Consider the following 27835-nt stretch of genomic DNA (forward strand, 5'->3'; position numbering starts at 1 on the left):
AATGACTGCCTTGCCTCTTGACATGCCCTGCCCTCTGTGACGGATGCGGTGCGGCGGAAACTCTAGAGCCCCTGCTCTTTCGCTCTACCGCGTTCGCCGATGATCGTCGTGACATGTTCGCAGCCTAAAGGGCTCTGGGCATTCTCCCAGACGCTCTCACGGTGCTGTTGTGGCCGCAGGGCAGTGCGCGCGTCCGCGAGCGAACAGTGGTGAGCCTCTGTGCATTCCTCAAACAGACGGGGAACGCTCCGCGTGTGCTACCTTGGACGATGAACAGCTGGACGCCCCCACTCCAGCTGTATTGGCTTTATGTCGTGCGCGTGTTTGCACTGTGCTGTACAAGACCTTCACGTGCGTGCTACCTGTATATATGTTATCATGTTAATATGTAAATAGATTTATTGCCAGTGTACCTCTCCCCCTGACCTTTCTACTATCCCCTCACCTCTTTCATTTCACTTCTAGACACTGCCTGCTATCCTTTATTTCCGCTGCCCCAGCTCAGGTGCTTCCAGCAGCAATGGCAGTTGCCGGGGCTAGCAATAATCTTTTTCCTTCCATTTATCATGCAATAAAACCACTTACCTTACCTCTGTGACATCTATTAGCCTATTCATGAATTACCATGGGGAGCCGAATAACCACTACGATGAAAGTGCATGCCGTCTACAGTAAACTAACTGGTTCGACCAGTAAAAACTGTGCATGTAATTGCTTTCGCCTTCTTTTTACTTGACAAATTCATTGAAAAATTGGCGCATTCCAGATCCGACAGAATGCGATCTGGTCGGTGCGTCTAATCATTTAGTATTTGCTGAAAAAAAATGCTTCGCACGCAATGGACGGTGTTGTATGGAATAAAAATCGTAAGCGAATTATTTTGCTGCGAATGTGTGAATGCATGGAAACTGGCCCATCTCAAAATGATTTGCTACTAACCCATGAAACCAAAGGGCGGGCTCAACACGAAAGTACAGTCATGAAATTTATGAGCGTGAACACAGCAGCGCGTGGCAGATAGCCTCGAACCCTACTCTTGTCGATACGCGGCGGTCGCCTTCATAAACAAAGTGGAAAGGGATGTGTGTCCTTCTGCTTGCTGGAAGCAGGCAAGGCGGCATAGCCCTTTCCGCCACGTTGATAAAAGCAGCCGCCGCGTGTCGCCACAAGTAGGTCTTGAGGATACTTGCCATGCGCTCCCGTATTCACGCTCATAAATTTCATGACTGTACACACGTTTCTTGCGTGTTCCCTGTGCAATAAATATGACAATACACTCCGGTTACATTGAAATAATGGACAGTAGTCCGCCCAATATATTGGTTCGAAAACTACAAAGGCATGCACTCTGCTTTTAGCGCGTGCATTATTACGGGAAGCTGAAGCAAGACAAGGAAGCAGCTGCCAACGTTCTTCCATAGCGTGCCGCTCTTGACATCGCATTTCAGTGTAAAATAAAATATCGCGGGAAAACAAATATCAAAAAATGACTACAAGGATGTTATAGTTGCCTGACAACGGACGGTGTGAAAGTAACAGCTGTCGCTTCAATTTCCAGGTACGCGTGCGTGAACGCGCACACACGCACGCACGCTTTTTCTATCTTTGACCAACCCCAAATCGGGGCAAATCGACGCAAGGCGAGTAAGATATACATTTCAGCACGCGATGGAAAATTCTAAAGGCAGTAAGCAACCTAATAAGGCAAACTGGATGCAAGAAGAAAGACGTACAGTCCCCGTCAAAAGTATACAGCCCAAGGGGTTTACTTCTAAGCTGTTTAGCGGGGCTCCCTAGCACATCTAGCACTCCAAAGTTTGGGAGGGTTGAGGAAGCGATGCTATTCCTCTCTCGAGAGGTCACGGTCGCTGAGCATGCATAACGAGGCACGCAGCATGCCTCACAAGCAAACCCCTTGGGCCGTATACTTTTGACAGGGGGTGTACGTCTAACATAAATAAGAGCACACAATTCAGGGTCCAAACGGGAGAGGGGAGGGGGACGCCTACAGGACTATCCCTTTATAGCTGGCCCCTTTTTTGACAACGTTTCTTTCCCCCCCCCCCTCCCCCCCCTCTTCTCGTTCAGTGTTTAGACTTAGTCCGCTTCGTGAATGATATGCATCTATACTGCATTTTTGTAAACCTTGGCAAAATTCTGTTCAAATTGACCGTCCCGAATTGGTTGCAAGATAACGCCGCATGTACGACGAATATTTTTTTCTGAGGCGAACTCATTCCGACACGCTGCGGTGATAACCCTCTCGGTAGCAATTTCACGTTTTTTGTGCAATATCGATTCATCTCAGTGGTAAACAGAAATTGACAGTTGCCCACTTCTCTAAACCTTGTTCTTCACCAACCCTAGATTCTATGGTTGGACAAGCATCCGTCGAGCGTTGTCTGAAGTTGTCTAGCTGTCTTTGTTACAGTTGTATTATCATAGATGTAACATTATTTGATAAAAAAATATTCTTTTTTCAGCGCTCGAGTTGACAGGTTACACTCTAGACCAGGAGTGTTCCGACTACTACTAATATTACTATGCATCAACAAGGACGAAGTGATTGTACGCGCAAAAGACGAGGGCAGAAAGAAGAACACAAGAAAGGCACCGACTTCAACTATAAGGTTCATTGCAAAAAAAAAAAAACGCCAGAAGTATATACCTGGAACATAAAAAAGCATGTATAATTTGCATGATATCACACCTTTCTATTTTTGTCGTCCGCTTTCCCTTTTCACTTACTGCGTGCTGGGCAGCATTATTTTTCTTTCTTTCTTTTTCTTTGCCAACACTAATATATGTATCGACATTGAAAATAGAAAAGTCTGTAGTCGGGTACAACGCAAGAACGAAGCGGCACATACCCTCAAATGAGCCAAGGCTAAACAAGAGAGGGAGGGAAGCGGTCCTTTGTTCCCGTGCCGCGCATCCTTATCCCGAACAAAGATAATCCCCCCTCCGATGCCGTTTGGGCAAAGACGGTACCCTCTTTGTCCCGGCTCTCCAACTTTTTCCCTTCACCCTTCCACAACCATAACCCGAACAAAGGAAGCTCCACTCGCGACGACAAGGCCCTTCTTCCCTCTATGCTTAGCCTTGGCTACATAGCCGCAGAAGGCTACCGTGTGTGGTTGAGAAAAAACCAGCAAGGAGCAGGCAGAGAAAGAAGCATGCCGAACCACCCCAGCCAACACCTCCCCCCCCCCCGCACGACGGGGACAAGCAGCCGGGTTTGCCATGGTTCATCTGTAACCCTCTGAAGGCAGGCGCAGCAACAAAAGAAAAGCGTTCACGCAGCGCGCGGGTCAAGAAAGGACCGGAAACACATCTCAACCAGAACCAGTCTCGGGTCGCTCAGGGGCAAGACGGGTAGACACTTTCCCAGTCATGGATCAGTGTCGTAGCCTGGTGGCAGAATTTGAACTACTCGCAAGATGGCGACAGTGGAACCGCCACCTTAAGGTGCTCAGAGAGTGCAACCTCTCAGAGAGCATAACAGTCCAACATAATTTAATCTGGATACTGTGGGTTTCTCAGTAGGCACAGGCCACTACCCACCGCGGGTTCGAGCTTCGCGCGAGCCAAGGGCCCCGATCAGCCGACACCACACGCACCCTGGGGCACCGCTGCGGCGGCGTTCAACCTCTGAAGAGAGGAGAGCGGCTCGCCGCAAGAAACAGGCCTCCAAGTTCACGAAGGAGACGTTTATTGACGCCGTCCTCCAGCGGTACATACACACACTCAACAGTCACCCCGTCCCGGGGCGCGCTCAGAGCAAGGCTCCGGTGCGCGCTCGGGGCAACAAGAGAAATGCGCGCCGCTAGCACGCCGCTGCAGGAGATAGTCCCCGCGGCAGTGCTGTGATCTCTCTCGTGTCGGTCGTTGGGCCGTTTGCGAGAGAGAGTGGGCAGTCAACGCAAGGTGCGCCTGTCAGAGGTCGTTGGACCCCTGGACAGGCTCGAGCCGCGGCGGATCGAGGACCCACGCTGGCGAGCTCGAGTATGAACTGGTCCGAACGTCAGAGGCCGGCCCGGACGAACAGTAACGTACGCACCTTACTCTGTCTCGGAGGGGTCTCCTCTCTTTCTCTGGGCCCCGCTCGGAAGGTCGCGCGACCACCCCAAACGGGTCCCGAATTCCCGCCAAAAGTCACCAATGGCAAAGGTCCTTGGGAAGCCGGGGGCGGAGCTGCGGCCGAATGACAGCGATTAGCCACCAGCCGTCTCTCCGCCGCCCGAGGCGGGAGAAAGGGAAAGAGGGCGACGCGGGATGCCGCGCAGACGCCACGGCGGGAATCTAGCAGGCTTCCCACATCCTCCTCTCCTTAAATGCCCTCCTACCCATCGGCGAAAGCATGGGGCAAAATAAAAAACAAAAAAATAATCCACATAAAACTACCACACTTCAGTTCCAGCCATACCCCAACGACAAACAAATAAGAACAGAAAACCAACAACACTTGCAACACAAAACTAACTACACTGTACACAAGACCAGCTGACAGGTGGCCTGCAGCCTCATAATGTTCGGTGGCGTGGCCCATTGGGCCTGTCGGCGGCCAACTCGCGCCTTTGCTGCCTTCATGGTCCCGGTGGACGATTTATTGACGGCGGTCCCATGTCCTCCACAAGGTCGTCAAAGTTGAGCATGAGGACGTCGACGACGCTCGACGACCCCGAAGAGGACCCGCAGCCCGACACCTCCTGGCCTGGAGTTTCCGATCCGGGTGGACCACTTGCCTGGCCGCCGCTAGGCGCCGGCACGCCGGGGGCCAACAGCGCGGCGAACGCCGGGCTGGCCTCCGCCCTCCGGCGGCACAGCGCCGCAAGCTTGACGTCGGAAAGATCGCTCGCCGTCGGCAGTGCCGCCACACTCTGGCTCCCAGCGGCAGTCCGCCTCTTCACTCGTTGTCGCTCCTCCTCCCGCCGCCTCAATTCCTGCCTGTGCACTTGCCCCGTGAAATGTGCTTGAAAATACACGGCCACCCGGCACATATGGCAGTAGCCGACGCCATCTGGCACAGGAAGCCCTGCTCCCGCCGACACGCGGTCGTGGTCCGCCACGGTGTGACCATGGAAGAGCCGTGGCACGCAGTCCAGCGGCACCCCGGTCATCACCCGGCGCTGCTCCTTCCATGGTGTGTCACTGACAAAGGTCAGGGGCGGCTCCTGGCCGTCCTGGCACGTCCACACAGCGACGCTGCGTTTCTTGGGTGCCGGCCTGATCTGGGACGGCGGCGCGGCCCCGACGACCGGTGATCCCGCACGCCCCTGTCGACGCCGACGAGATTTCGGTTGACCCAGCCTCGCCGCGGTACATACACACACTCAACAGTCACCCCGTCCCGGGGCGCGCTCAGAGCAAGGCTCCGGTGCGCGCTCGGGGCAACAAGAGAAATGTGCGCCGCTAGCACGCCGCTGCAGGAGATAGTCCCCGCGGCAGTGCTGTGATCTCTCTCGTGTCGGTCGTTAGGCCGTTTGCGAGAGAGAGTGGGCAGTCAACGCAAGGTGCGCCTGTCAGAGGTCGTTGGACCCCTGGACAGGCTCGAGCCGCGGCGGATCGAGGACCCACGCTGGCGAGCTCGAGTATGAACTGGTCCGAACGGCAGAGGCCGGCCCGGACGAACAGTAACGTACGCACCTTACGCTGTCTCGGAGGGGTCTCCTCTCTTTCTCTGGGCCCCGCTCGGAAGGTCGCGCGACCACCCCAAACGGGTCCCGAATTCCCGCCAAAAGTCACCAATGGCAAAGGCCCTTGGGAAGCCGGGGGCGGAGCTGCGGCCGAATGACAGCGATTAGCCACCAGCCGTCTCTCCGCCGCCCGAGGCGGGAGAAAGGGAAAGAAGGCGACGCGGGATGCCGCGCAGACGCCACGGCGGGAATCTAGCAGGCTTCCCACAATACCTGCGCACGAGGGCATAAGGGGCAATGAGGCGGCGGATGGTCTAGCTCGAGCTTTTTGTTTTCGAGTCGGACAGCAGCAGGAGAGCCGTGGTCTGAGCGCCATGATCCTCGGGGACAGCTATTCAGAACTACTCCAACATCACAGAGGGGTGAGATATAAATATCCGCCCCCGCATAAAGCACTAACCAAGGAGGAGGCAACAGATTGGCGTAGATTACAAACAGGTTCCTTCCCCAACCTCTTTATATACAACAAGATGTTCCCAACGCAATATAGGGGCACATGCCCATGGTGCGGGGCCACACCCACACTATTTCACATAACATGGGAATGCGAACGAAACAACGCATTCCGAGAACACAAACCCCCGAGTGCGGAGCACTGGGAGAGCCGGCTCGTCAGCTGCGAGCTCGCCGTCCAAAAGAGGATGGTAGAGCACGCAAGGGATCCAAACTCAGTGGAGCTCTGGACTGAGGGACCGCCCTTTGCTGAAGAAGCCTTCCCTGCAGCGCAGCGTGAAGACAGCGACACGCGAAGCAAGCAAGAAGACTTCTGATCGCCTAAATACGTATGATTCAATAAAAGTTTTCCTATCCTATCCTATCCTAGGCAGATTTATGAGTCCGAGACAAAGCTGCGGCTTCAGAAAGTGCTCGAATTACCAGACATTGACATGGTGTGCGATGTTCCTGTCATTAGTTCCAACTCACTGCTGAGCCAGTTTGATGTCACAGTTAGCGACAGCGATATTGAGAAGAAAGTGGCAAGGCTGCCAGCTGTGACATATGTTGCTGGCTACTGCGCACATGCAGCTGTAAAGAAACTGTTGTGTCAGTCATGCAAAGAAAATCTGGTAATGGATGATGCAGAGATGGACGTTGCTAGAAATGTCCTTATTACCAGCATGACCAAAGGTGGGCTGAAGTTCCCACGCGAACTTGTTGTGAATGCTGTCCTTACCACAGAAATAGTGCTGGACAAGCTTAGGAGTCCACGCTTCGCCAAACAGTTCTTTACACTTCCTAAGCAGAAAGAAGTACTAGTGGCTCTTGTGTATGGCATCCTCAGTGATAATGATGACCTGGATGTTTGTGTTAATGGGCATGCTCCTCAACAAGTCATGCATTACATTTTGAGTGCAGCAGCAAACACCCTTTTAAACAACTTGTGCAAAGCAGCAAACAACAAGTTAGCAAACGACAAGTTGTCTGCCACAAAGGCAAAGCAAAAACTTTGAAACTGTTAAAAGTTGAGGTATCATCCTACCTTCATTCTCAGGAAGGCTTCTGATGTTCTAATCTCTTTCTGTTCTGAGTTGCGAAAAATTGTGCATGCCTGGATTTCCTTGCTTGAAGCAATAGTGTGTGCCGAAGCAGTAATGTGTATTCGCAGAAAATTTACTCAACCAACTTTTTTTTTCCCGACACCGACTTGCATCGCATTTATGTGCACTTGTAACAATAATGTGTTCTTGTACAAAGAAGAAAATGTCAAGCTGTGTATAATAAAGGATATAATATATGGATATAATAAAGGTATTGCTATAAGCAGAAATGAGTTGGTGTCATTTTATGATCGTTGATTTCTTCCACTTTGAACTCTTGACATTTTACTTTCATGTAATGCCAAATTTTGCCATTTTTATAATGTCCCTAATAGGGCTTTAGAAAGTAAATAAAGCATCGAAGTGTTAAATATAATATAATCATGGCGGTAAGTTGAAAAGTGAATAGCTTATAACTACACCACATAAGTTGATGCCCAACAGTGATGATAAAATTTTAGATCAGTCGCTTCCAATCAGTCAGAAAACGGTTTCTTACATGTGTAAGCATGCAAAACGCCTCCCTAATGCACGAGGCTACAAACTGTGGCGATTTTTCCCGGCCAAGCTTCGTACATAACTGCAGACGCAGCATATTAGTTAGTCCCTACTTGTAACAAGAGCGAGCGAATTTAATTTTATTTCACGGCAACGCGCCGCTTCGCGGAGAGAGCGAGTGTAGTGAAGCCCACTTCCAGGACGATCTGACCTGCGTGACGTCACGCCGCCATGTGGGGGCCTTCAGTTTTCTAGGTGGTGTTGCGCCGGCCCGGCGGACGCGTCACTTCTCGTCTCAACGTGTCCGTGCGTCGCCGTCTCGTGCGCCTCATCCCGAGCCGTTCCTTCTTGCCCTCGACTCCGAGAGTATAAAGGCAGCTGCCCCGGACGCCAAGAGAGAGGCTTCAATTTCTTCCGTCCAGTAACGTGGTCGCCCGTTTCTCCACTTTGGTCGACCTGACCGGCTGCTCTTTTGCGATGCTAGAATAAACAAGTTGTTCTGTTGGCAGTCGACTCATCATTTGCCAGGACCTTCGGATGTTTCCAGCTGTGCCCCAGGCCGCCAGGCCAACGCTACCCTTGGGGCTTGCGACCCATTTGCAACAGTAGCTAGAGCTTGCTGCTGAAAACACCAAGTTAACTTCGGCTAACCAACAAACGAACGCGTCTCGTTACAACAAGAGCGCCGTAGTGAAAGCGTTTCATGAAGGAGACTTGGTGCTCGTTTTCAATGATAACCGGCCAGGAAAGATGTACCGACAGTGCCTGGAGCTGTTAAACAGGAAAGTACCAAGAAGACTTGTACTACGTGGAGACAAATGAGGGCTGCCGTAAGCTGGTATATGTGAATCGACTGCACCCCTATCCCTATAGAGTGGCATTGGCGGGTCTCATCTTCGATGACAGCAGTGACTTTGAGGAAGTTGATTACACTCCGCGGTTGGCTTTGCCCCACCCATCACCTCCGCCACTGATACCAGAAAAAATGGCGTGAAAAGTCGCCGGGCAAATTGAAGCAGTGTTCGCCCAATATTGGAAGCATTCCTCCAACGAACCAGGGATGGCCCACGTGGGAAAGCATCATGTGAAACTGGTTGAAGGGGCTGTTCCCAAGCATGGTTAGTCTTGCAGGATTCTGGAGGCACTGAAGGCCGAGGTTAGCACGAAAACTGATGGGCTCTTGGAGCTAGAACTAATATAACGATGCGAGAGCCCATTTCCACACCCAATCATGCGTGTACCAAAGGATGGATCCGTGCGACTATACGTAGACTACCACGCTCTTAACGCAATAACAGAAACAGACGCTTATTCAATGAAGTATCCGCAGGAACTGTGGGATAGACTGGTATCCCCTCCTCGTCCCCCGCGCCAGCGGAGATCGTGACTTACATGTGCACGCTGGCCACCAGGAATGTGGAGAGAAGGCACCCCTGTGACTCTGCTCATTTCCGCCCCAGCACTGACGTGACATCACGGCAGCACGCTGCCTTCTGCGGAGAGGGTAGCATGCCTAAGCTTGACGGCAATGATTTGCTGCTAGGGAGCCAATGACCGAGGAGATAAAAGGGGGAACGTGCGGCGGGAGGGGGACTCTCGCTGCCGGACCTGACCTAAGTGCCCCAAGGAACCCTTTCGCTGCCCGCTGGCTCCCGAATCCAACGCCGGTCGACGTCAACGACTTGGTGAGCTGCTGAACATCTATTTTACGGATAGAACATTCTTCCGCAGTGCGCTTTACCTCGCATTAGGATAATAAACTATTTCCTAGCGTGCCCTGCCGTTGCCTATTTCGTCCGGACCTGCCGCGGCTGCGACTCTGCGCCACAGGTTGGGGAAACGTGTTGCGTACTTGAATAATGCCTGCCTGTAGCTGGCACGGAAGCTCGCCTTCCTGGCTGGCTGGACGCAGAGTGACCCCATAGAACTTAACATGCGCATAGGCACCGCCATGTTTGTTACACTTTTTGACCTCTGTCGTGGATACTGGAAGATTCCCTTAGCAGATCACTAGCATCTTTATACGGCATTCGTGTCACATTGCAGGCAATTTTCGTGGCATGTGATGCCTTTCGAATTCAAAAATGCTGCGGCAACGTTCCAAAGGAACATGAATAACCTGCTTATGCAACACAACAGATACGCATTTGCGTATTTGGACAACATTGCAGTCTTTAGCCAATCCCTCGAAGAGAATGTCGATCGCCTATACGTAGTGTTTACCACGCTCGCCAGGGCAGGCTTAAGGGCTAACCTGGAGAAATGTCAGGTGGCACAGATTTTCATGAAATACCAAGGACACATGGTGGGCGGAAACCATGGTCCCCACCATGAGAAATTGAAGATTATCGAATGACTCCAGGTCCCACAAACGAACAAGGACTGAGAAGCATTCTTGGTCTGTGCAATTACTACCGGATCTACCTCCCTAGCTGCTGGCGTAGCACACCAGCAAAAGAGTGCCAAATCGAATACCATGTTCAACTGAGGCCAATGACTGAAAGCCTCAAGCGAGCTTCATGCACGGCTGCATCATCAGCTACACCTCAACAGGGGAAACATACATTCTTTACACTGACGCATCATCAGTTGCTGCTGGAGCTTGCTTAGGTCAGTTAGCCGAGGACAGCTTGGAAATTCCGATCAGCCTAGCAAGTCACCGGTTCTCACCAACGCAGACGAGGTGGGCTGCAATTGAGCGAGAGGCATTCAGGGTGATCTGGGGCCTGAAGAAATTTGAAACATGGGTTTCTGCAACCCAGGTAACTGTAGTCACTGAACAACCTGCTCTCATATCTTGCGAGCGCCGTGCTGCACGGGGCGAAACTGACACACCGGGTGTTGGCGCTACAATGCTACGTGACCATTCAACATTGTCAAGGCAGCAGCCATGCTAATGCTGGAGCGCTGTCTGGTCTCTCCCATTCCTTCTGGGACGAAAGCTTGGCTCTGACATGATAGTGCCCGCTCAGCGGGTGTGACTTTGGGACTATGTGCACGACAGTGCACTGATATCAAGTGGACTTTGAAGAACGACACTGCTCGCCAGACATCCAGATGTGCTGTGTTCTTGCAAGCTTGTGAACGTTTGAGTGCTCATAATATGCACATGTACAGGCTCTTTCACACATAAAGGAAAACTGGGAGCGCATGGCCGTTGCGCTTCGAGTAACGCAACGGGCGAGAGGCGGCGAGAATTGGTGCCTCAATGCGCATGCGCGGAAAGAGCAACCGGCCGTGCTTGTTTTCCACATGCGTCTTTACAGCCAATTCTCCCCCGCTGTTGGCAGCAGTGCTTCGCGAAGCGTGGTGGCCACGCGCTCCCAGTTTCCCTCTAAGCGTGAAACAGCCTGCACACACATATAGACACATACTTACAGAAGCTTTTGTGCGCTAATCTCAGTTAATCTTTGCAACCGAGTCTAGAAGGGCAGGTGTAAGGTTCGACACGTCTTTTTTTGTTGTCTTATTTCCTGCAAGTTGGGCAGAAACCCAGACCTTATTTTTCACTCTACGGAGATGTACAGCGTTTCTTCTAGCATGTTTACAGTGTGTTGGCAGCTAGCGTCCGGTTTGTTCGGAATCCTGAAGGTTTGTGCTCACCCCGTCTGTCTTTGTGCACGGTTGTGCGTATGATTTGCTATGTTACACAATCCACGAATAACTCTACAAAAGAGAGTGGTTAACCCTGACATCACTTTTGACAAATTGGAAAGTTCCAAACTGATGTCAGGCAGAGCTCTAGTTTATCTCTTACTTTTATGTGCAAAGAGGGTGGGGGACATTTCCCTATTTAATCACCACCACACTATTTTTCAGGGGTCCACTTTTCTGGAGCTAGGTGGGCAGACCCCACACTCGAGTAGCCGTGGAGAAGGTCCACGGGGCGGCCAGAATTGCAAGTCATTAATACTTTGTACATATTTTCTACTTACAAATAATTTGTCTTATTTCTCCGAGTTTTCGTAATACCCGTTAGTCTGAAGGAGACAACAGGAAATAAGAACCTATCTTCACTGGAGTGTTGCCTTCCTATAGGTTAATTTATAGCCCATCTGCAATAATTTTTTTTTTCTTAGGACAAAGAAACCCTTACGGGAAATGCTGACATTGGCAGAGTTTGCAACGGCAACAACTGGTCTACAGGTCCAAAATGAATGGAGAAATCTCGAAGAGCTTGTATGAGGACTAAAGCGAAAGATGCTGCATCTTAACATTCCCGCACCTGCTGCGAGCATGAAGAGCAAGTGTGTTGGTCTATTTCGTAATTTTTGTTTTTTCAAGCTTTTCAAGTATGAAAAAAGGCAACACATTACAACGACTGTGCTCCTCACACCGGGACAGGCAAGAGAAAATAGCAGGCGGGTTCCTTTACTGACAGTTTTCAAGATACAGCTATTCAGAAGCTAAGCATTCCGTTTCCTCACCTTCTAGCAAGCCAACTGAAAAGGATAGCCCAAGCTGTGTGGAAGGGGAGCTGCAGCCATCAACGTCAGCAAGCAAAAATTCATTGCCAAGGGCACATAAAGAAGGCCCTGTGCATGCCCTGCTTGATGAATTCAGGGAGACATGCTAAGAATGAGCAGAACACTTAAAAATGGCTCATAAAGGTTTTCAAGAAAGCAGCCTGATAAGAGTGGTGACCGAGGTTGGACACAGTAGAATTTCAATGATACGATTCAGTTGATACAAATTTGTAACACGCCCTGGCCAGAGTGCATCGTGTGCAATGGGCAGTAATTCGGACGTTAATATAACCCCCCACTGCAGACAGCACGAACACGCGAGCTGTGACCACATCCTCAGGCACCAAGTAGTATTTTGTATTTTGTCTTTTCCTCCAATCATAGAAAAGAAAATCCTATTAGCTACAGTATGATATGCTTCAATAACGAAAAATTTTTAAGTTAATGCACAAAAAAAGATTGGCGAACACCTCCCTGAAATTTCCTATTTTCCACCGGTAAGTGAAGAGTTTAACTGCTCTCACATGCTCTTCACAAGCCCGTTTTCACTGCCCGCCTTCCTCAAGCAACATCAGACACATGACTCAACTAGCCTTTTCATTCTGTGCACGGCTGTGCACTAAATGAACAGTATGCCTTCAGGTCCCTTGAGGTCCTCTGCCCCTCTAATGTCCCTATTTAGAATAATTATGGTCTCTTCAATTTGTCGTCCAGGACTGCATGGAACTGCCCGGAACCCCTGTCCGCCATTTGATTTGCAAGGACAGCTTCACCCAGTGTCTCACTGCTGAGGAACGTGCTCTTTTTGACCAGGGAATAATTCAAGGGGAGCCCGGAACTGTCCTCAGCTGCCCTCGCATTTCTGGGCAGACTGGATCGGACAGAGAACTGACAACAATGCAGTATGCGCTGCTTGCGGCCATACTGAAAGAGAGTCGTGTTGTAAATGCTCCGCGCTGCGCAAAAATTGTTTTCAAAGCAGAATATGATTGCAACATTGATTGCAACAGTTACTTTTCACATTATTCAACGCACCTTTCGGGGCACATAGCGGCACTGCAGGCTCTTCAGATTCGTACACATTTCTTCTATTTGTCGTCTGCTTTAGCGCAATGGCGAACAATCACTCTGGGGTGAGCGCCAACACAGCAATGAGAGTTTTCCCGCTGTTTGACGGCAGTGGGGCGTCTGTTCTCGAAGGGGGTAGGCACGAGTATGTAACGGAAGGTACGCAGGCATCACAGATGGTCCGCATAGCAGTCTAGCACGTGGCGATTATCACTGTCACTGAACATGACGCGTTCGCTTTTACCGCAGATGGTGCGCTCGTGCTTTTGAGGTCATCCCAGAAGGCCAGCGGTACCGAAGAAGCAGCTTAGATGTAGAAGTAAGCGAAGCACTGCGTTTATGCACATGTGCACTGTAGACTCTGAAACGCCAAATTTGTCAGCTATAGCATATGCTCTCTTGCAAGCCAGTGTCCGCCAATGTCACCAGGACAGTCTTTCCCGCGGAGATTTGTCGACGCCCTTGCACTACGGTCGGAAAGAAGGGAGACTGCTCGAAGCGGGTGGTCAACGCTTCAGCCATTCCTCTTGACAGCCTGAAAATGCGCTTAAATTCGTGATCCAAGTATGTGCTTACCTTTTTTTCCGAGTATCCGGGAATGCGGTGCGTGATCTGTCGCGCGAGGGCAGAGAAGAGAAATGCTATTACTTCGTTGTCAGTCTCTTCGCTCGCCTCGAGCACCCTCGCGATTGCAAAAGCAATCAGACATGAAAAAAATGGATGAGCAGCTCACCTTTTGTCCCGAAGCATGCTGAAGGCGTGCTGCTTCTGAGGGAAAGAAGCAGCGACCAAGTTCCACCTGAACCACTGATGGGAATGCAGTGTCGTCTGAAATATAGTACCAATCAAAAGAAAAACGAAAAGTATAAGCTAACAACATTTACTGCAAAAATTCTCCAAACAACTAGTTTTCGAAAATTTTCGTCCCTCTTGAGCTCATTTTATAACAGTTTCTTAAACTTATTTATGCAGATACACGTCTTCTGATGTGCGCCGTTTATGCAAGCAGATGACAGCGCAAGCAGACAACGGCGAGCGTATCCTCAATTTGCAAAGCACGCCGGATCCGGGATTCTACGGGACAGGCTTAGGCTGCTTCCATGATTCATGATTCTGCTTCCGGTCCAGACACAGTCCCGAGCTGCCCCGGGTACAGTTACAAACTTGGCAAATTGAAGATACCATTACAATATCTGTTGAGGCCTATGACAAAGCACACCAATGCCGGAAGCTTACGAGCTTGCATAACTTCTGTGTTCAGTAGCCTGGACCTTACCTCCTTCAGTCAGCTCCTAGAACAGGCAGCACATACAAAGTGCAGAATTAGGCAACCACAACGAAATCTAAGCTGCTGTCTATGGGTACAGCCAACTTCTCAAGTAGTAGCTAGTGACACGTCCACCTCAGTCCCAGCTTGTCTGCCATTACTGCAATAAATTGCAGTGGTATGCTCGAACGCTGCCTGCAATTTTTCTCGCAATGTTCAATTCTGTGGAACATTGTGAAAACATGAATATGAAAAGAAAAGACTATTCGCATATCCCAGGACAATGTGGACTGCGCCTCCAAAATAAACACCCATTCCCAGGCCATATAGTATCATATGACACCAGATGGCATATTCCTGAGAGCATAATATCTTGACAAACATGGTCGAGGCCCATCTGAACAGCATTCTCATTAGCTAGCAGGTTAACAGAACAGATTTCAGTCACAGCACACTACAATAGCACAAGTTACCCAAAATAAAGATCGACATACTAAACCACAAAATTTTTTTCAAATGTAACTTTACAAAGAGGTAATCTCACATGCACAGAGAAAGACTTTTCAGTCATTTAACACAGCAGACTCTGCTCAATGACTCTTGTGCTTTGAAACTTCAATACCTGAATAAGAACTTTCAATGACTCATGCATATTTCAGTTCTAAGCACTTGAAGTGATCCAAAGTGGCTGTATGAGTGCACATTACTAAGTCACATAGGCAAAAAAAAAAATGGAAGAATGTGTTACAGAAGCAGAACCGAAAGTTGAAGTTGTTGACATGGGTTCATTGCAAGTGCAGTAGTGCCAAAAAAATGAGAGACAAAGGGAAGCAGGACAGGCATGTCATGCATAGGTTTCCCTTCGTCTTTTTTTTTTTTCACACTACTGTACCGACAACTGCAGAAGCAAACACAGACACTGGACTGGTACCAAGCATTAGCGACAACAATAAAGAACATGGCCACATTCACCAAGTCCAATTTAACAGTACCGTCAGCTCTCTAAATAATCATGCCAACTAAGCCAGCAACAGCCTAGTACATCTCGCACAACCAGCTACGAAGGGACTGCGAAACATAAGCAAAAAAACTTAGCTGCTAAGTGTATCTGAAGAAAGCTGCCATGCATACCTGGCAACCTCTGATGTCATGAGCTATGAGAAGACAAAAAATGACCCTGGGATAGGTTAACCCCAGTAGCATAGTGCCAGCAGCATACAATGAAAATAGCTACCGCCAGCATGACATTTTGTATGATAGTAGCAATGATAACAGCGAAATTATTGTTCATAGCTTGAACACTAAGCTCGTTGTCCTAAGTTAAAGCCGAATATCAATTATGAAAACATATCCTGAACTCCTCTACTTTCCTTCTTACCACTAACTCAGAATGAGCTTCCGTTTCACTAGTTTCTTTTATTCCCTTTTCAAGTCTAGGTTAATTAGAGACCTTACTATCATGTGGCTGCTACAACACACCGCTCCGAGGACCGCCACATCCTGCACAACGCCAGGGCGAGTGCATAGTATGAAGTCTAATTAGTTTTTAGACTCACTAATGAGGCTCTTCCTCGTCCCCTTCCTGTTCTCTCGTTTGCGGAAGAAGGTATTCATAATCCATAAATTATTTCTCTTTGCAAACTCTACTAATTACTTCCCCCTACTATTCCTAAAGCCTCCTGCCAGCTTCTCTCCTGACTTGGCACTGAAATCAACCATCAGTACAGTGTTTTTCGTTTGCTCATTGCCAATTCCATGTCTTCATAGACGCTTTCGACGATTTGGTCACCAAGGCTGGATGTAGGCGTGCACGCCTGCACTACATTCACTTTGAACCTATCAAGCCTAATTACAATAACTGCCAGCCTCTCTCTAACACTATAGAATTCCTCTGTTGCCAATTATATCCGAATTGATGAGAAACCCCACACCGAGTACTTATCTGTCCACTAATCCACGATAGCACAGTACATGCCCACCTCTTAACACTGTATATGCCGCATCTGTCCTAACCTCACTGAGTCCTATTACATCCCATTTAACACCCGCTAGTTCCTTGAACAGCACTGCTAGGCTTGCCTCACTGGATAAGGTTCTAGGTTCAGTTCAAACATTGCCAGGTTCTGTTTCCAATTTCAGCCTGTCCGGAGCGAGAGATTCTTAGCACCCTCCGCTCAATACAGGTCTAACTGCCGCCTTGGTCATTTGCAGCCATCAGGGACTGAAGGCCAGGAGTTAATTGGTTTAGTCATATAGGAGTTGTGACAAGTTTTACACCACGGTGGTCAAATGCTGTTCTGGCGAGTTGATATTCATGGTATGCGCTCATAACCTTGTCACTGGCCCTCTTCAGCGATACGAGCACATCCATTGCTTCTACGCTTAACTAGAGCAAGAGGAGAGGTGGAGTTTGCAATAGCCTAAACAACTAATTTAGTGACACTAGGTAGTTTCATAGGCAGTGGCATTTTTGGGCAGACTACGCCTGCAGCATCCTTTTTTTTTATCACGGGAAACAAGTCTGATGGCATGTGGTGACAGCTGTAACACTGGCGAGCGAAAGCAGACACGTTATTCTTTGGAAAGTCAAGATGGCAGCGGCAAATACCCTCATAGGAGGCCCTCCAGCCACTGGTGTCAACCAGCTGTCACGACGTCGCGGTTAATCCCATTTCATGGAGGCACCTGCCTATCACCAGCGATTTCACGATATAGAAACAGACAACTTTTTATGGCGATGCAGCAGAGGCCAAGTAGGAAAGGAAAGGAGATGGCCCTTTGTCCCTGTGCTATGGAGAGTGGGCTCCTCAGCACTAGCAAGCCTGCACCCTCTCCCCAACTTCTCACCTTCACCTGACCCTCAGCACACCTAGCCCCAACAAAGAACAATCCAGTCCCCACAGACAAAGGATCGCCTCCTTGGCTTTCTGCCTAACCTCTACTGTATTTCAACCATAACATCATGAGAACCAGTCAATGCCATTGGCTGGAGGGCCGCCTTTGAGGGACATTCACTGCTGCCTTCTTGACTTGTGTCTGGCTGCAGTGGACTAGTAGAGGGAGTACACCACTGCTAGCAGGGACTATCGAAAAGTGATATCCTCATCGGAAATGAGGATACTCCAAACTTTTATTTTAATCCGTAATGCCCATTAAGAAAAACGAAAAAGTTAACAGTGCCATCAAAACTCTATGAGCATCCACTTCAAATGGTCCCTCAAATGTAACTAAGGACAAGAACACAAAAAGAGGCAGTTGCCAACTATCAACTGACCTTTACAGTTGGCACATACAAAATATAAAAGATTCGTTTAATCTATACTTCAGCCGCCGCGGTGGCTCAGTGGTTATGGCGCTCGGCTGCTGTCCCGAAAGACGCGGGTTTGATCCCGGCCGCGGCGGTCGAATTTCAATGGAGGCGAAATTTTAGAGGCCCGTGTACTGTGCATTGTCAGTGCACGTTAAAGAACCCCAGGTGGTCGAAATTTCCGAAGCCCTCCACTACGGCGTCCCTCATAGCCTGAGTCGCTTTGGGACGTTAAACCCTCACAAATCTATACTTAAAAGCAGAAAAAAAAACATAATTCGTACCATACTGGCTCGTGTTCTCATTCACAGGGCCCGTTCTGCGTTTCCCACAACGCTGGAACAACCAGCTCAAAAGTTTCTGGTAAATACTTTGACATATATTCGAATAACGCACGACAACCACTGCATTTTTTGTTGTCTAACAAAACGGTCACTCGTAACTAGAATGCATTCCAAAAGCACACGTTAGCTGCAAGTAAAACAGCACTCAATGTCACAAACTCAGATCTATACAGGACCGTGGCACAATGGCAAGGCTAACATTGTCTTCTTGCTCGTCGCTCTGCTGTGCATAAACCGCGACATAAACTACAAGCGTTCGAAAGCCAATAAAAACATGTGAAGGTCAAGGGGGGCTTTGATATCACTGCGACAGCAATTTGACACAGAAGCACTGCAAGCAGGCAAGCATGGTGCATTAGTGTTGTCATGCGCGTCATGAAGGTGCACCACACACATCATCTACGGGCGCAGGTCGGAACAGTGGGCTACAAGGGGATAGTGCAACCGTTCTCTAGGCATGACATTACATCGTGCGCACAAACCGGGTCTTACCAAAATACAAGCAATGGCAGTTCACCACGCCACAATTCATGCACACAATCAGTGGAGAAGGCATAGACAAGTAAAACAAGTTTTGGGTACAACAAGCAGCCACATGAATACATTGTTGTCCATGTGTTCTTGTACAAATTTCTGATTTCAAACGCAATGCAATACTGACCTGGGAAACTAGTCAGACCTCAAGTCCAGACGAGCCACACAGTGCAACGAACAAAACGGTAAAACTAATTAGGTGCCAATCCTACAGTTAGCCTTAAACAGCTGCCCGATTAAGAGCTGAACGAGGAAACAGACTCTGTATACCATGACAACCACAAGCACCGCCAGCAGCTTTCAAAACATTCCTCCATGTTTCAAAACAACGAAGCAGCCGGCCTCAATCGCACGCCGTTTTGTCTACGTCTACGCTCACACATGCTCACACTGAACTCAAAAGTGCTAATCTTAAAATTGAACTGTAACTAAAGAAAACTGTTGCATTATGGCAAAATATTGTATATATATAGGAATTTACTCACAGCGATATTCAGAAAAAAATGACTTTTTCTCGTTGTGCGGACCTGTGCATAGTGCGGACTAGCTCTCCACGCTCTCGCTGCTCTTCCTCATTCTTTCCCTCTCACGATTAAACGCTATGATGGTGCCGTCTGTGTTGGCAGTGTGTGGTCGTGTATTCCCGAAAGTATTAAGCCATGGACACATTAATCTCACTACCTCAGTGTCAAGTGAGCATTTTGACATATTATTACATTTGCAACGTTTGTGCCTCCAGAAAATGCAACAGTGGCGAGCGGTTTGGCGCAGATTTGTTGACTCGTAGTCAGTGTCAGCGTTGAGATGTTTGTCGCAAGCTCAGCCGCATTTCACAGTTTTTCACTCTCAACTGGTCACTAGGTGTCGGAAACCGCTGCGAAATCACTCCCTTGAGGAGCATGTTGTTTCTTTTACTTTAATTAAACGTGGTGTCCAAAGGAACAACTTCGATTATCTGAGCCCTCTTTGCCACCAGTTGTGTCCAGCGTCAATTTTTTTTTGTTGGTGCTATTTTTGTTTTCATTTACATTGCCCTTTTTTTTTTTTTCATTGAGGTCCACTTCACTTTTCATGAAAAGTTTATGCCGGACGCTTGTTTGTCTGATCTGTGTGAGGCCATTGAATTGACAACTATAGCGAACTATGGCTTGTGAGCAGCTGACCAGCCTTAACAGAGCACAGCTTCCGTCTATGCTCGCCCCCCTCTCTTCAAGAGCCGGACATTCGTCAGGATGTCAGCTGACTGAGGAAAAAGTGCGGGAAAAGAGGGGGAATTTTTTTTTCTTTACGTGCTCATGTATCGTACACGACGCGATTATAAACCCCTTGGGCAAAGCACCCTTTTTGGTTTGCAGAGGTCCCAGGAATCGACCGCGTAAAGATGTGTAGTTAGCGACATGTTTTGCATGCGCACATATATGGGAAAGATCGCATGCTTCATTGTGGTTCTCGACTTAAATATTGATCAGTTTGCTACTAGATAAGGCGCAGCATAGCTGTCTTTCGTGCTTTACCGTCACATTAGTTTTAAGATGCCAAGCCGGTTGTGCTGCTGGCTAATCAAGTCAGCTGGCTAGATTTTGCATTTGATTTGAGTCTTGTTCAGAGACTGTGCACCAATTCCTCGCTATAGCGCTGTTATGCAGATGAACTAATGTAAAGTCTTAGTACAGTTGCGCTCTGAAGGGCATGATGCTTATGCCTGTTTTGTGTCTACGTTTATACAGCTGCGGATGAGCTAGAGAATTTACAGTGGAACCCAGTATCTGCTGTATCTGCTTCAAAATTTCACTTCATTACTACGTAGAGCACCATAAGAGCCTTCCAGACAAGTGTCCTCGGATCTCTACATCACCAGCTGTGCATTACAGGACAGTGCACCAGCACTGCAGATTTTACATGCATATGTGCAGGATATGCTGATCCTTATCTCTGGCACCACTGTAATTCTTTGTGGCTGCACCACAGCGCTGGCCTAGTGCGGGGTTCGATCCCCAGTGCTGCCGGGTACCCACCAGTGATACAGTGGGCACAAGCTTTCCCCTGGCCTGGTGGTCGGTTTATTCGGGGTGAAATGCTCGGGAAATGTGTCTCTGACTCAACCTTGTATAGACGAATATGCCTTGTGCCATAACAGTTCATCATCATCATCAATTCTTTGTGACCAAATTGAGAAACTGGATGGGTGTGATACACGATCAGTATATGGTCATATAATCCTAACATAATTTCTGGACATCACTTAACTGATAGTTCAATGGCAGTGCAGCGTGCACTTAGCACACCACACAAATTTTTTCCTTTGTCTTGTTTTTCAGGACGAGCAGTGTCACAGGTGCCCGTGGGGTTTGTCGGCCTGGGCAACATGGGCAGCAACATGGCGAGTAACCTCCTCAATAAGGGGCACCGACTAGTCGTGTACGACGTCTACCCAGAGGCTATGGAAGCCATGGCCAGCCAAGGTGCCATTACTGCGCAAAGCCCAGCCGAAGTGGCCGACCAATGTGACCGCATCATCACCATGCTTCCGTCAAGTCCTCATGTGAGAGAAGTGTATGCTGGCAAGAAGGGGATTCTGTCGTGAGTTTCTCATCAACTGTGAACCTTAAAGACTTCCTGTTTGAAAAGGCCCTGAAGCACTCTTGCTGGATTCTCTTTGTGCTTTTTTCTATTCTTTGCCATCCTGTGTGGGTTCCACTGCATCAAAAGGGCTGAAAACAGAGCGCCAAAGCTGCTTGGTTTCTTGTCTGAGGAGCGAAAGAGAGAGCACGTGGAATGTGTTTGGTGAACTTGAATACCTTTCTAATGGTCCAAATTAGAGGGTATGCAAGGTTCCATACATGCACCAATGAGAAACAGGGGATAGCCACCCAAAAAATTTGATGAACGCTTTTTTTCAGTCCCTGATGAGGCGTTTTTATTTGCTAACAAGTGCCTTAAACATCTTAGATCCTGCATTCAATTGCTACAGGCAAGGAAATAAGTGAAGCTCTCATTGCTGTATTCTATTATTTATCTTTTGAGAAGTGATGCTATAGAGCCACCATGTCAAACAAAAATTTGCCTATTCATCGTGCCTACCCTGTAAAATAGCTGCATTACTGTGGTGCCTGCAGAATATTTGTATAGGATAGGCTGTCGAGCAATGAACTTGCTTTGTAGGAGAGTACATGCTCTATACATACAATCATTTTTGAGCACTCCTGTAACATAACAGGAAACCCCGTGGGATCTCTTTACAGCACCTTTCTCCGAAGATGACAAAAATGCATAGAAGACAGTTTGCAGCGGGGGTTATTTTAAAGGGTCACTGAGGACAAATTGATGTTGGCCTGTATCGACAGGGTACCACATTCTAACAAGACACTACTTTCACTGAAAACTGAAATTTTACAAGCTAGAAAATACAGGGGTTGCCACCAGTGGCCAAGTTCGCAAGCAAACTGCATACATAAACACAGTTTTTTGGGCACGGATGCCAGAAGCTACACTGTACCGCCACCGTAGACTCCTTATCTGTATAGATGTCACGAGTTTGAATCGAGTGGCGGGAAAATTTTGAAATACAATTTTCTAGGCGATAAATGTATCTTTTGCTGCTGGACAAACATCGGCATACTCAGAAGAAGCAAATCAATTTTTATTAGGAATCAAAATTGGTTGAAATTTTCCTCGGTGTCCATTTAACACTGAACATTGTATAGTGGGAGCTGAGCTTAACCCTTAGCATAAGATTTCAATGCACCATGAAGATGTTGCAAGAATTCTTTACAGTACAACTGTGCATAGGTCACAGAGGTTCAGCCACATACATGGCCCTGAGTGCCTGAGTTTAGGAAATGCTATTGTTCTGTGGCAATAGGAAATCTGCTAGGAATTTACCATTCTGAATGGTACTAGCTTTTCTGCACCGAATTGCCTGCCTTCTCTGGACACACAACTGATTTTATACTTAATGCACAGCTATGGCTGTTTCACATCACATGTAACATTGAAAACTGAATTATGTCAACATCACGACTCTAACCTCAGCCTGATGAACATATTTGGACCTTGGTGTGATGTAGCTTTGGCATTGCATACAATGAGCTCTTAAAATTTTCTAAGGGAACTGGTCTTGTATGCACCCTGTGAAGATTGCACACATGCGTGCATGTCTTCGCACTCATCTGGAGTAGCTTGCCAGATAGATTACCAGGCTAACATATCCAGTGACCATTAAAGAATGCCTCTGTCTACCTGCTATTTAGGTGTGCTCTAAGGCTGCAATGGTAGCATGGGGAAAGTGCACTATAGGTCATACTTTTCTGTTTTGTTCAGGAAAGCTTTGTACTCTTTTATATAAATATGGCTCTGCTTCAAGATGCATGTTTGATTTTGCTGCCATCACAGTGTTTTGTGTCAGCATAAATAAAAGTGATCTGAACAGCTGTGGGCCGGTAGTATTTTCCTTCCAGAGTTGAATTGAAACACTTATTTTTTTTTTAATCGAAAGAAAAGCCATTTTGGTTAAATGCTCTGTCTATAAATGAGTGTATTGAATATTAGTAGAAGAAACCTTTTATGCCTGGCTTTTGGGAGATTTGTGCTGTAAGCTGCTCATTAGGTATACTGTTGTGACTAGCAACACAGAAGTAAGCCTGAGAAAACAGTGCATAGTCTGTCAAAAGTGCCTGGCTCACATGGTTCAGAACTGTGCAGTAGGGCACGTACAGCACCTCTGCAGCTCAAAATTCCCAGAGAGTGAGTCAATCCCTGCTCAATTGCGAACCCTATGAGCTAGACACTTTCGATAAAGGACATGCAATAATATATTCGCTGCGTGACGGGTTGGTCACGTCATTTATTCATGCTGTGCGCCCTTGAGCACTGTGTCACACAATGAAGCCGTGGGAGAGAGTTTATTGAGGCCCTCCTTGTTAGACCTCACAATGAAATCTGGCTGATGGTTTCATCACATGACCCAGTATTCATGACCGCACAGTAAAATAAGTGACATGATTTGCCAGTGACCCATGACACAGTGAACATGTTAAGCAGTCTGCTGTGTGCTGAATATGCAGAACTTCTGCATGCAGCAGTCTTTAAATACAAGGAAGTGTAACACAAATATTGCAGCAACATAATTTAAGAGGCACATCGTCCGTAAGCTGGCTATTAGGGATGTTCTTTTGAAGAAGGGCATCCCTGCATGTGTCTGGGGAGTGCTTCTTATCGATCCTTAATCGTGTCTTCCTTTGCTGCTTTCAGGACAGCTAAAACAGGCTCTTTGCTGATTGATAGCAGTACAATTGACCCATCTGTTTCTCAAGAGATGTCCAAGTTGGCTGAGGCAAAAGGAGCATTGTTCATTGATGCACCTGTGTCAGGAGGTGAGAACTTTTTTTTCTAAAGTGAACAGTTACAGTAGACTGTGGTGTGTCATATGTTTTTAATGCATTTAGTATCGGACCAGGCTTACCTCACATTGCAACAGTTCTGGCTATATACACGTACCCTTGAACTTGAAACTCCAGGGTCTCTCGTGATTTTTTTTGGTTGGCCGGCCTACTTTGCAATGCTTGCATCTAATAAAAGGACTTTTCGAGTACAGTGACTGTGAAGATACCACTTTCAGTGTGGAGGACAATTTGTTCCTCCTTTAGAGGACGCAGGTAATTCATTGATGACTTAGTGAAGCTGAAGGTGGCAAAAAGAGATCCTGTTGTTGACAACATGTAGCGAACACCAGGCCTCTATTTACAGTGGTGCTTTAACTGTTTCCGACAAAGTCAACGCTAACACGTTTTTGGCGGGCTAGTTGGTTAGGCATCTTGAACAAACAGCGCGAACAAAGACGAGCACAAAAGACAAGAAAGCGAACGACACGGCGCTGACTAACAACTGAGGGTTTATTGCTGATCACACAAGTATAAATACATGGATGTCGGCAATGAGGGAAAGGTTTTCAAAGTGCAAAAAACCAAAAAACAAAACGTAAATGTGACAACAGCAACATAAACACGCTAGAAATCAGCAGAGATTATCAACCCCCAGGAGTGACAGCTCTTTTTGCAGAAGTGTTAGCGAAGGGGTACTTATACATGCATTTCCCTGCTTGAATATGTTGTATGCCTCGATAATTTCCCTCGCAGTTTTTTCCCGATTTTTGGCAATGACCTTGGTTTCATGATATAGCGGTACGCACTGTTTTTTCTCTTTCTTTGCCCATTCACAATCCCGGCAATGAATGCCGAGATGACCTGAAACTACTTTTGACACTTTATAGCTGTGTTCGCTCAGCCTTTTATTTATGCAACGTCCCGTCTGTCCAACGTACTGCCCTCCACAAGGCAGAGGGATGTTATAAACAACCCCCTTATCACAAGGAACGAAGCTTGACTAATGCTTAGTTGTGCACTTCGCCACTTTTCCTTTGAACTCATTAACAGATCGGCACAAACCGGCCAGACGATCAGGCGCGGAAAACACAACATCAACACCTGCTTTTTTCCCCACTTTTTTCAGGGAGTGTGAAATTCCATGTAGATATGGAATCACAAAAAAAAAAGTCAACGCGACACTAAAAGGGCCATTGCACAAATGCACAGTGCAAATACATTGCACAGTGTTTGTACACAGCCAGTGCTCACCTTTGGGCTTGTAACCTGGATGCTAATGAACAGGGTTGAAGAAGAATTGAGAAACATCAAGCCATAGGATTAACATAAAGGGGCAAAGGGAGAAACGTAGATTAGAGAAGCTTGCTTTTGTTGGAGATAAACAGGAGCAAGTAGACTTAAGCAGGCCGTTCAGTGCAGAGAAAATAGAAGCTCTTTTTCGGAAACCGAGTGGATCCTGGGAAAAGGAAAACATAGTGGGTGTGCTGCAGAGTTAGGTGGGCTGATGAAACAAGAAAATCGGTTGGGATAGGGTGTCCACAGCTGGAACAGGACAGGGCTAATTGGAGATCACTGGAGGCTTTTGTCCCGCACTGTGCATAACAGAGTCCGGCCATTGATAATGTGTATTGCAGTGGTTTTCCTTTGAAGTATAATAAATTCACAATTTCCATGACATCTGCGAAGTGTATGAAACATCAATGTCATAAGGTATTGTTATGCTCTTGGCAAGAACACAAAGTTCAGAGCTACTTACAACAGGACTGCTTCCGTCATGTAGCTCTATTTTCATGCAAGAAGTTTGGTCCTCGCATCGTGAACGTTTTTGTCAATTCTATTAGCATTCCGTGTATCAGCATTTTCTTGAATGTAGCCCCTTTGCTTGAGATTACTGTTCCGAGAGAACAGACTTTTCTGGGGCTTTCAACACACGTGTGGTTTCGTCCTTTGTAATTATATTATTACAGGAGTAAATGCTGCAAAGGCAGGGACACTGACGTTTATGGTTGGAGGCAAGGAGTCTGAAGTCAGCGCGGTGCAAGAGCTTTTGCTCTGCATGGGCAAGAATGTCATTCACTGTGGTGGAACCGGCTGCGGCGAGGCTGCAAAAATCTGCAACAACATGATGCTGGCTATATCGATGATAGGCACCTCTGAGACAATGATCCTCGGACAAAAGTGAGAGCCCCACCTCCCTCGTTTCTGCGAGACGTTATGCTTCTAGCAAAGGCAGCCACTTCACCCAACTACGACTGCACCCTCTATGCTTGTCTCCTGCTTACCTGGCTCATGTGATCTATCAACTGCTTGTGCAGCACTGGTGATATGAAGACAGCCATGCACTTGAGATGCATTTTTGTCCTGTTCACTCATAGCACTTTTTTCTAGACTTCAATTTTCTGTAAAGGTAAAGTCTGGAATGCGGTTATAGTATCTATTGTTTTGAACTTAACGATATCGTTACGTAAAATGCCCGCAGAATTTCAAAACTCAGAAGTCACGAAAAAATGCAGCTTTTTGATGCTCAAAGCATGCAGCTGTGAACCAAAGGGTGCGCTCTGCATTTCCTCGCACAGCCTACACAGTGCAACCTCTAACATCAGGGCATGTCTCAAGTAGAGAGAAAGTTGAGCTCTTTTCTGGGTTCCATGTTCCGAAAAATTCAGAGTTCTCTTTAAAATTCTCCAACAATACAAGTGCTTGTCGATTTGTGCTTAGTAGGGGTATTACCAGTAGCACTTGGCAGTTAAGGTATGGATAATGCCTAACATCATTTGCTTTCAACACAAAGCGCTTAATGAAGTGTGCATTTCAGAGTAATTATGTGGCCTTCAGTTTTGCATGGTGGAAGCTAGTTACAGCAAAATTTCCCCTAAGGGCTTATTGCTGTTTCAGGCTTGGGCTACTAAAAGTTCTAACAATACAAGTTCTCGTTGATTTGTACTTGACAGGGGGTAGTACCAGTAGCACTTGGCAGTTAAGGTGTGGGTAATGCCTAAACATCATTTGCTTGCAACACGAAGCACTTTAAATGAAGTGTACATTTCAGTGCAATTATTTGGCCTTCAGTCTCGCATGCTGGAAGCTACTTTCAGCATAATTTCCCTAAGGTGCTTATTTCTGTCTCAGGCTTGGGCTCGACCCAAAAGTTCTGAACCAGATCCTCAACGTGAGCTCCGGGAAAACGTGGCCTAGTGAAGTGTACTGTCCTGTCCCAGGAGTGATGCCCAACGTTCCTTCCAGCAATGACTATGAAGGCGGCTTTGGAGCTGCACTCATGACAAAGGCAAGTACAGGGGAGTCCTGAATTGAGAGAGCACAATGACCATTTTGCTGCACCCAGGAAAACGACTTGTGCCGCGTCTGTATGTTTTCAGGATCTCGGCTTGGCACAGAATGCCGCGACGCACACTGGCTCGCCCACTCCCTTGGGATCACTGGCCCATCAAATCTACAGACTACTTCTGAACCACGGTCTTGGACAAAAGGACTTTTCTGTGATCTACAAACTCATAGAAGGAAAAGTGGCAAAGTGAATGTGTATGTGCAAACTGAAGAACAAAAACTCCTTTCTTTTCAGTGTTGGTAAGCATTCCAGTGGACTGATAAAATGTTTTGCTGTTTATAGCATCGTGACATTTTCTGAATTCACAAGTTACTGTAACAGTAGTTTAAAAAAGGGGGGGGGGGGGGGGGGGGGGTAACAACTGCTGTGCTATGTGGCACAGTATGAAAG

At 47.6% G+C, this 27835-nt stretch overlaps 1 protein-coding gene across 1 annotated transcript; it reads left to right on the plus strand.

Moving 5' to 3' along the window:
- Nucleotides 1-14651: 14651 nt before the first annotated feature.
- On the plus strand, nucleotides 14652-27724 carry LOC144093848 (3-hydroxyisobutyrate dehydrogenase, mitochondrial). Its single transcript, XM_077627573.1, has 6 exons — nucleotides 14652-19410; nucleotides 21037-21298; nucleotides 23969-24090; nucleotides 26067-26277; nucleotides 27229-27385; nucleotides 27477-27724. The coding sequence occupies exons 1-6, from the start codon at nucleotides 19320-19322 to the stop codon at nucleotides 27633-27635; spliced, it is 1002 nt and encodes a 333-aa protein (XP_077483699.1). The 5' UTR covers nucleotides 14652-19319; the 3' UTR covers nucleotides 27636-27724.
- Nucleotides 27725-27835: the final 111 nt, after the last annotated feature.

This window comes from Amblyomma americanum, chromosome 6 (genome assembly GCF_052857255.1).
Source record: "Amblyomma americanum isolate KBUSLIRL-KWMA chromosome 6, ASM5285725v1, whole genome shotgun sequence".
NCBI lineage: Eukaryota > Metazoa > Arthropoda > Arachnida > Ixodida > Ixodidae > Amblyomma > Amblyomma americanum.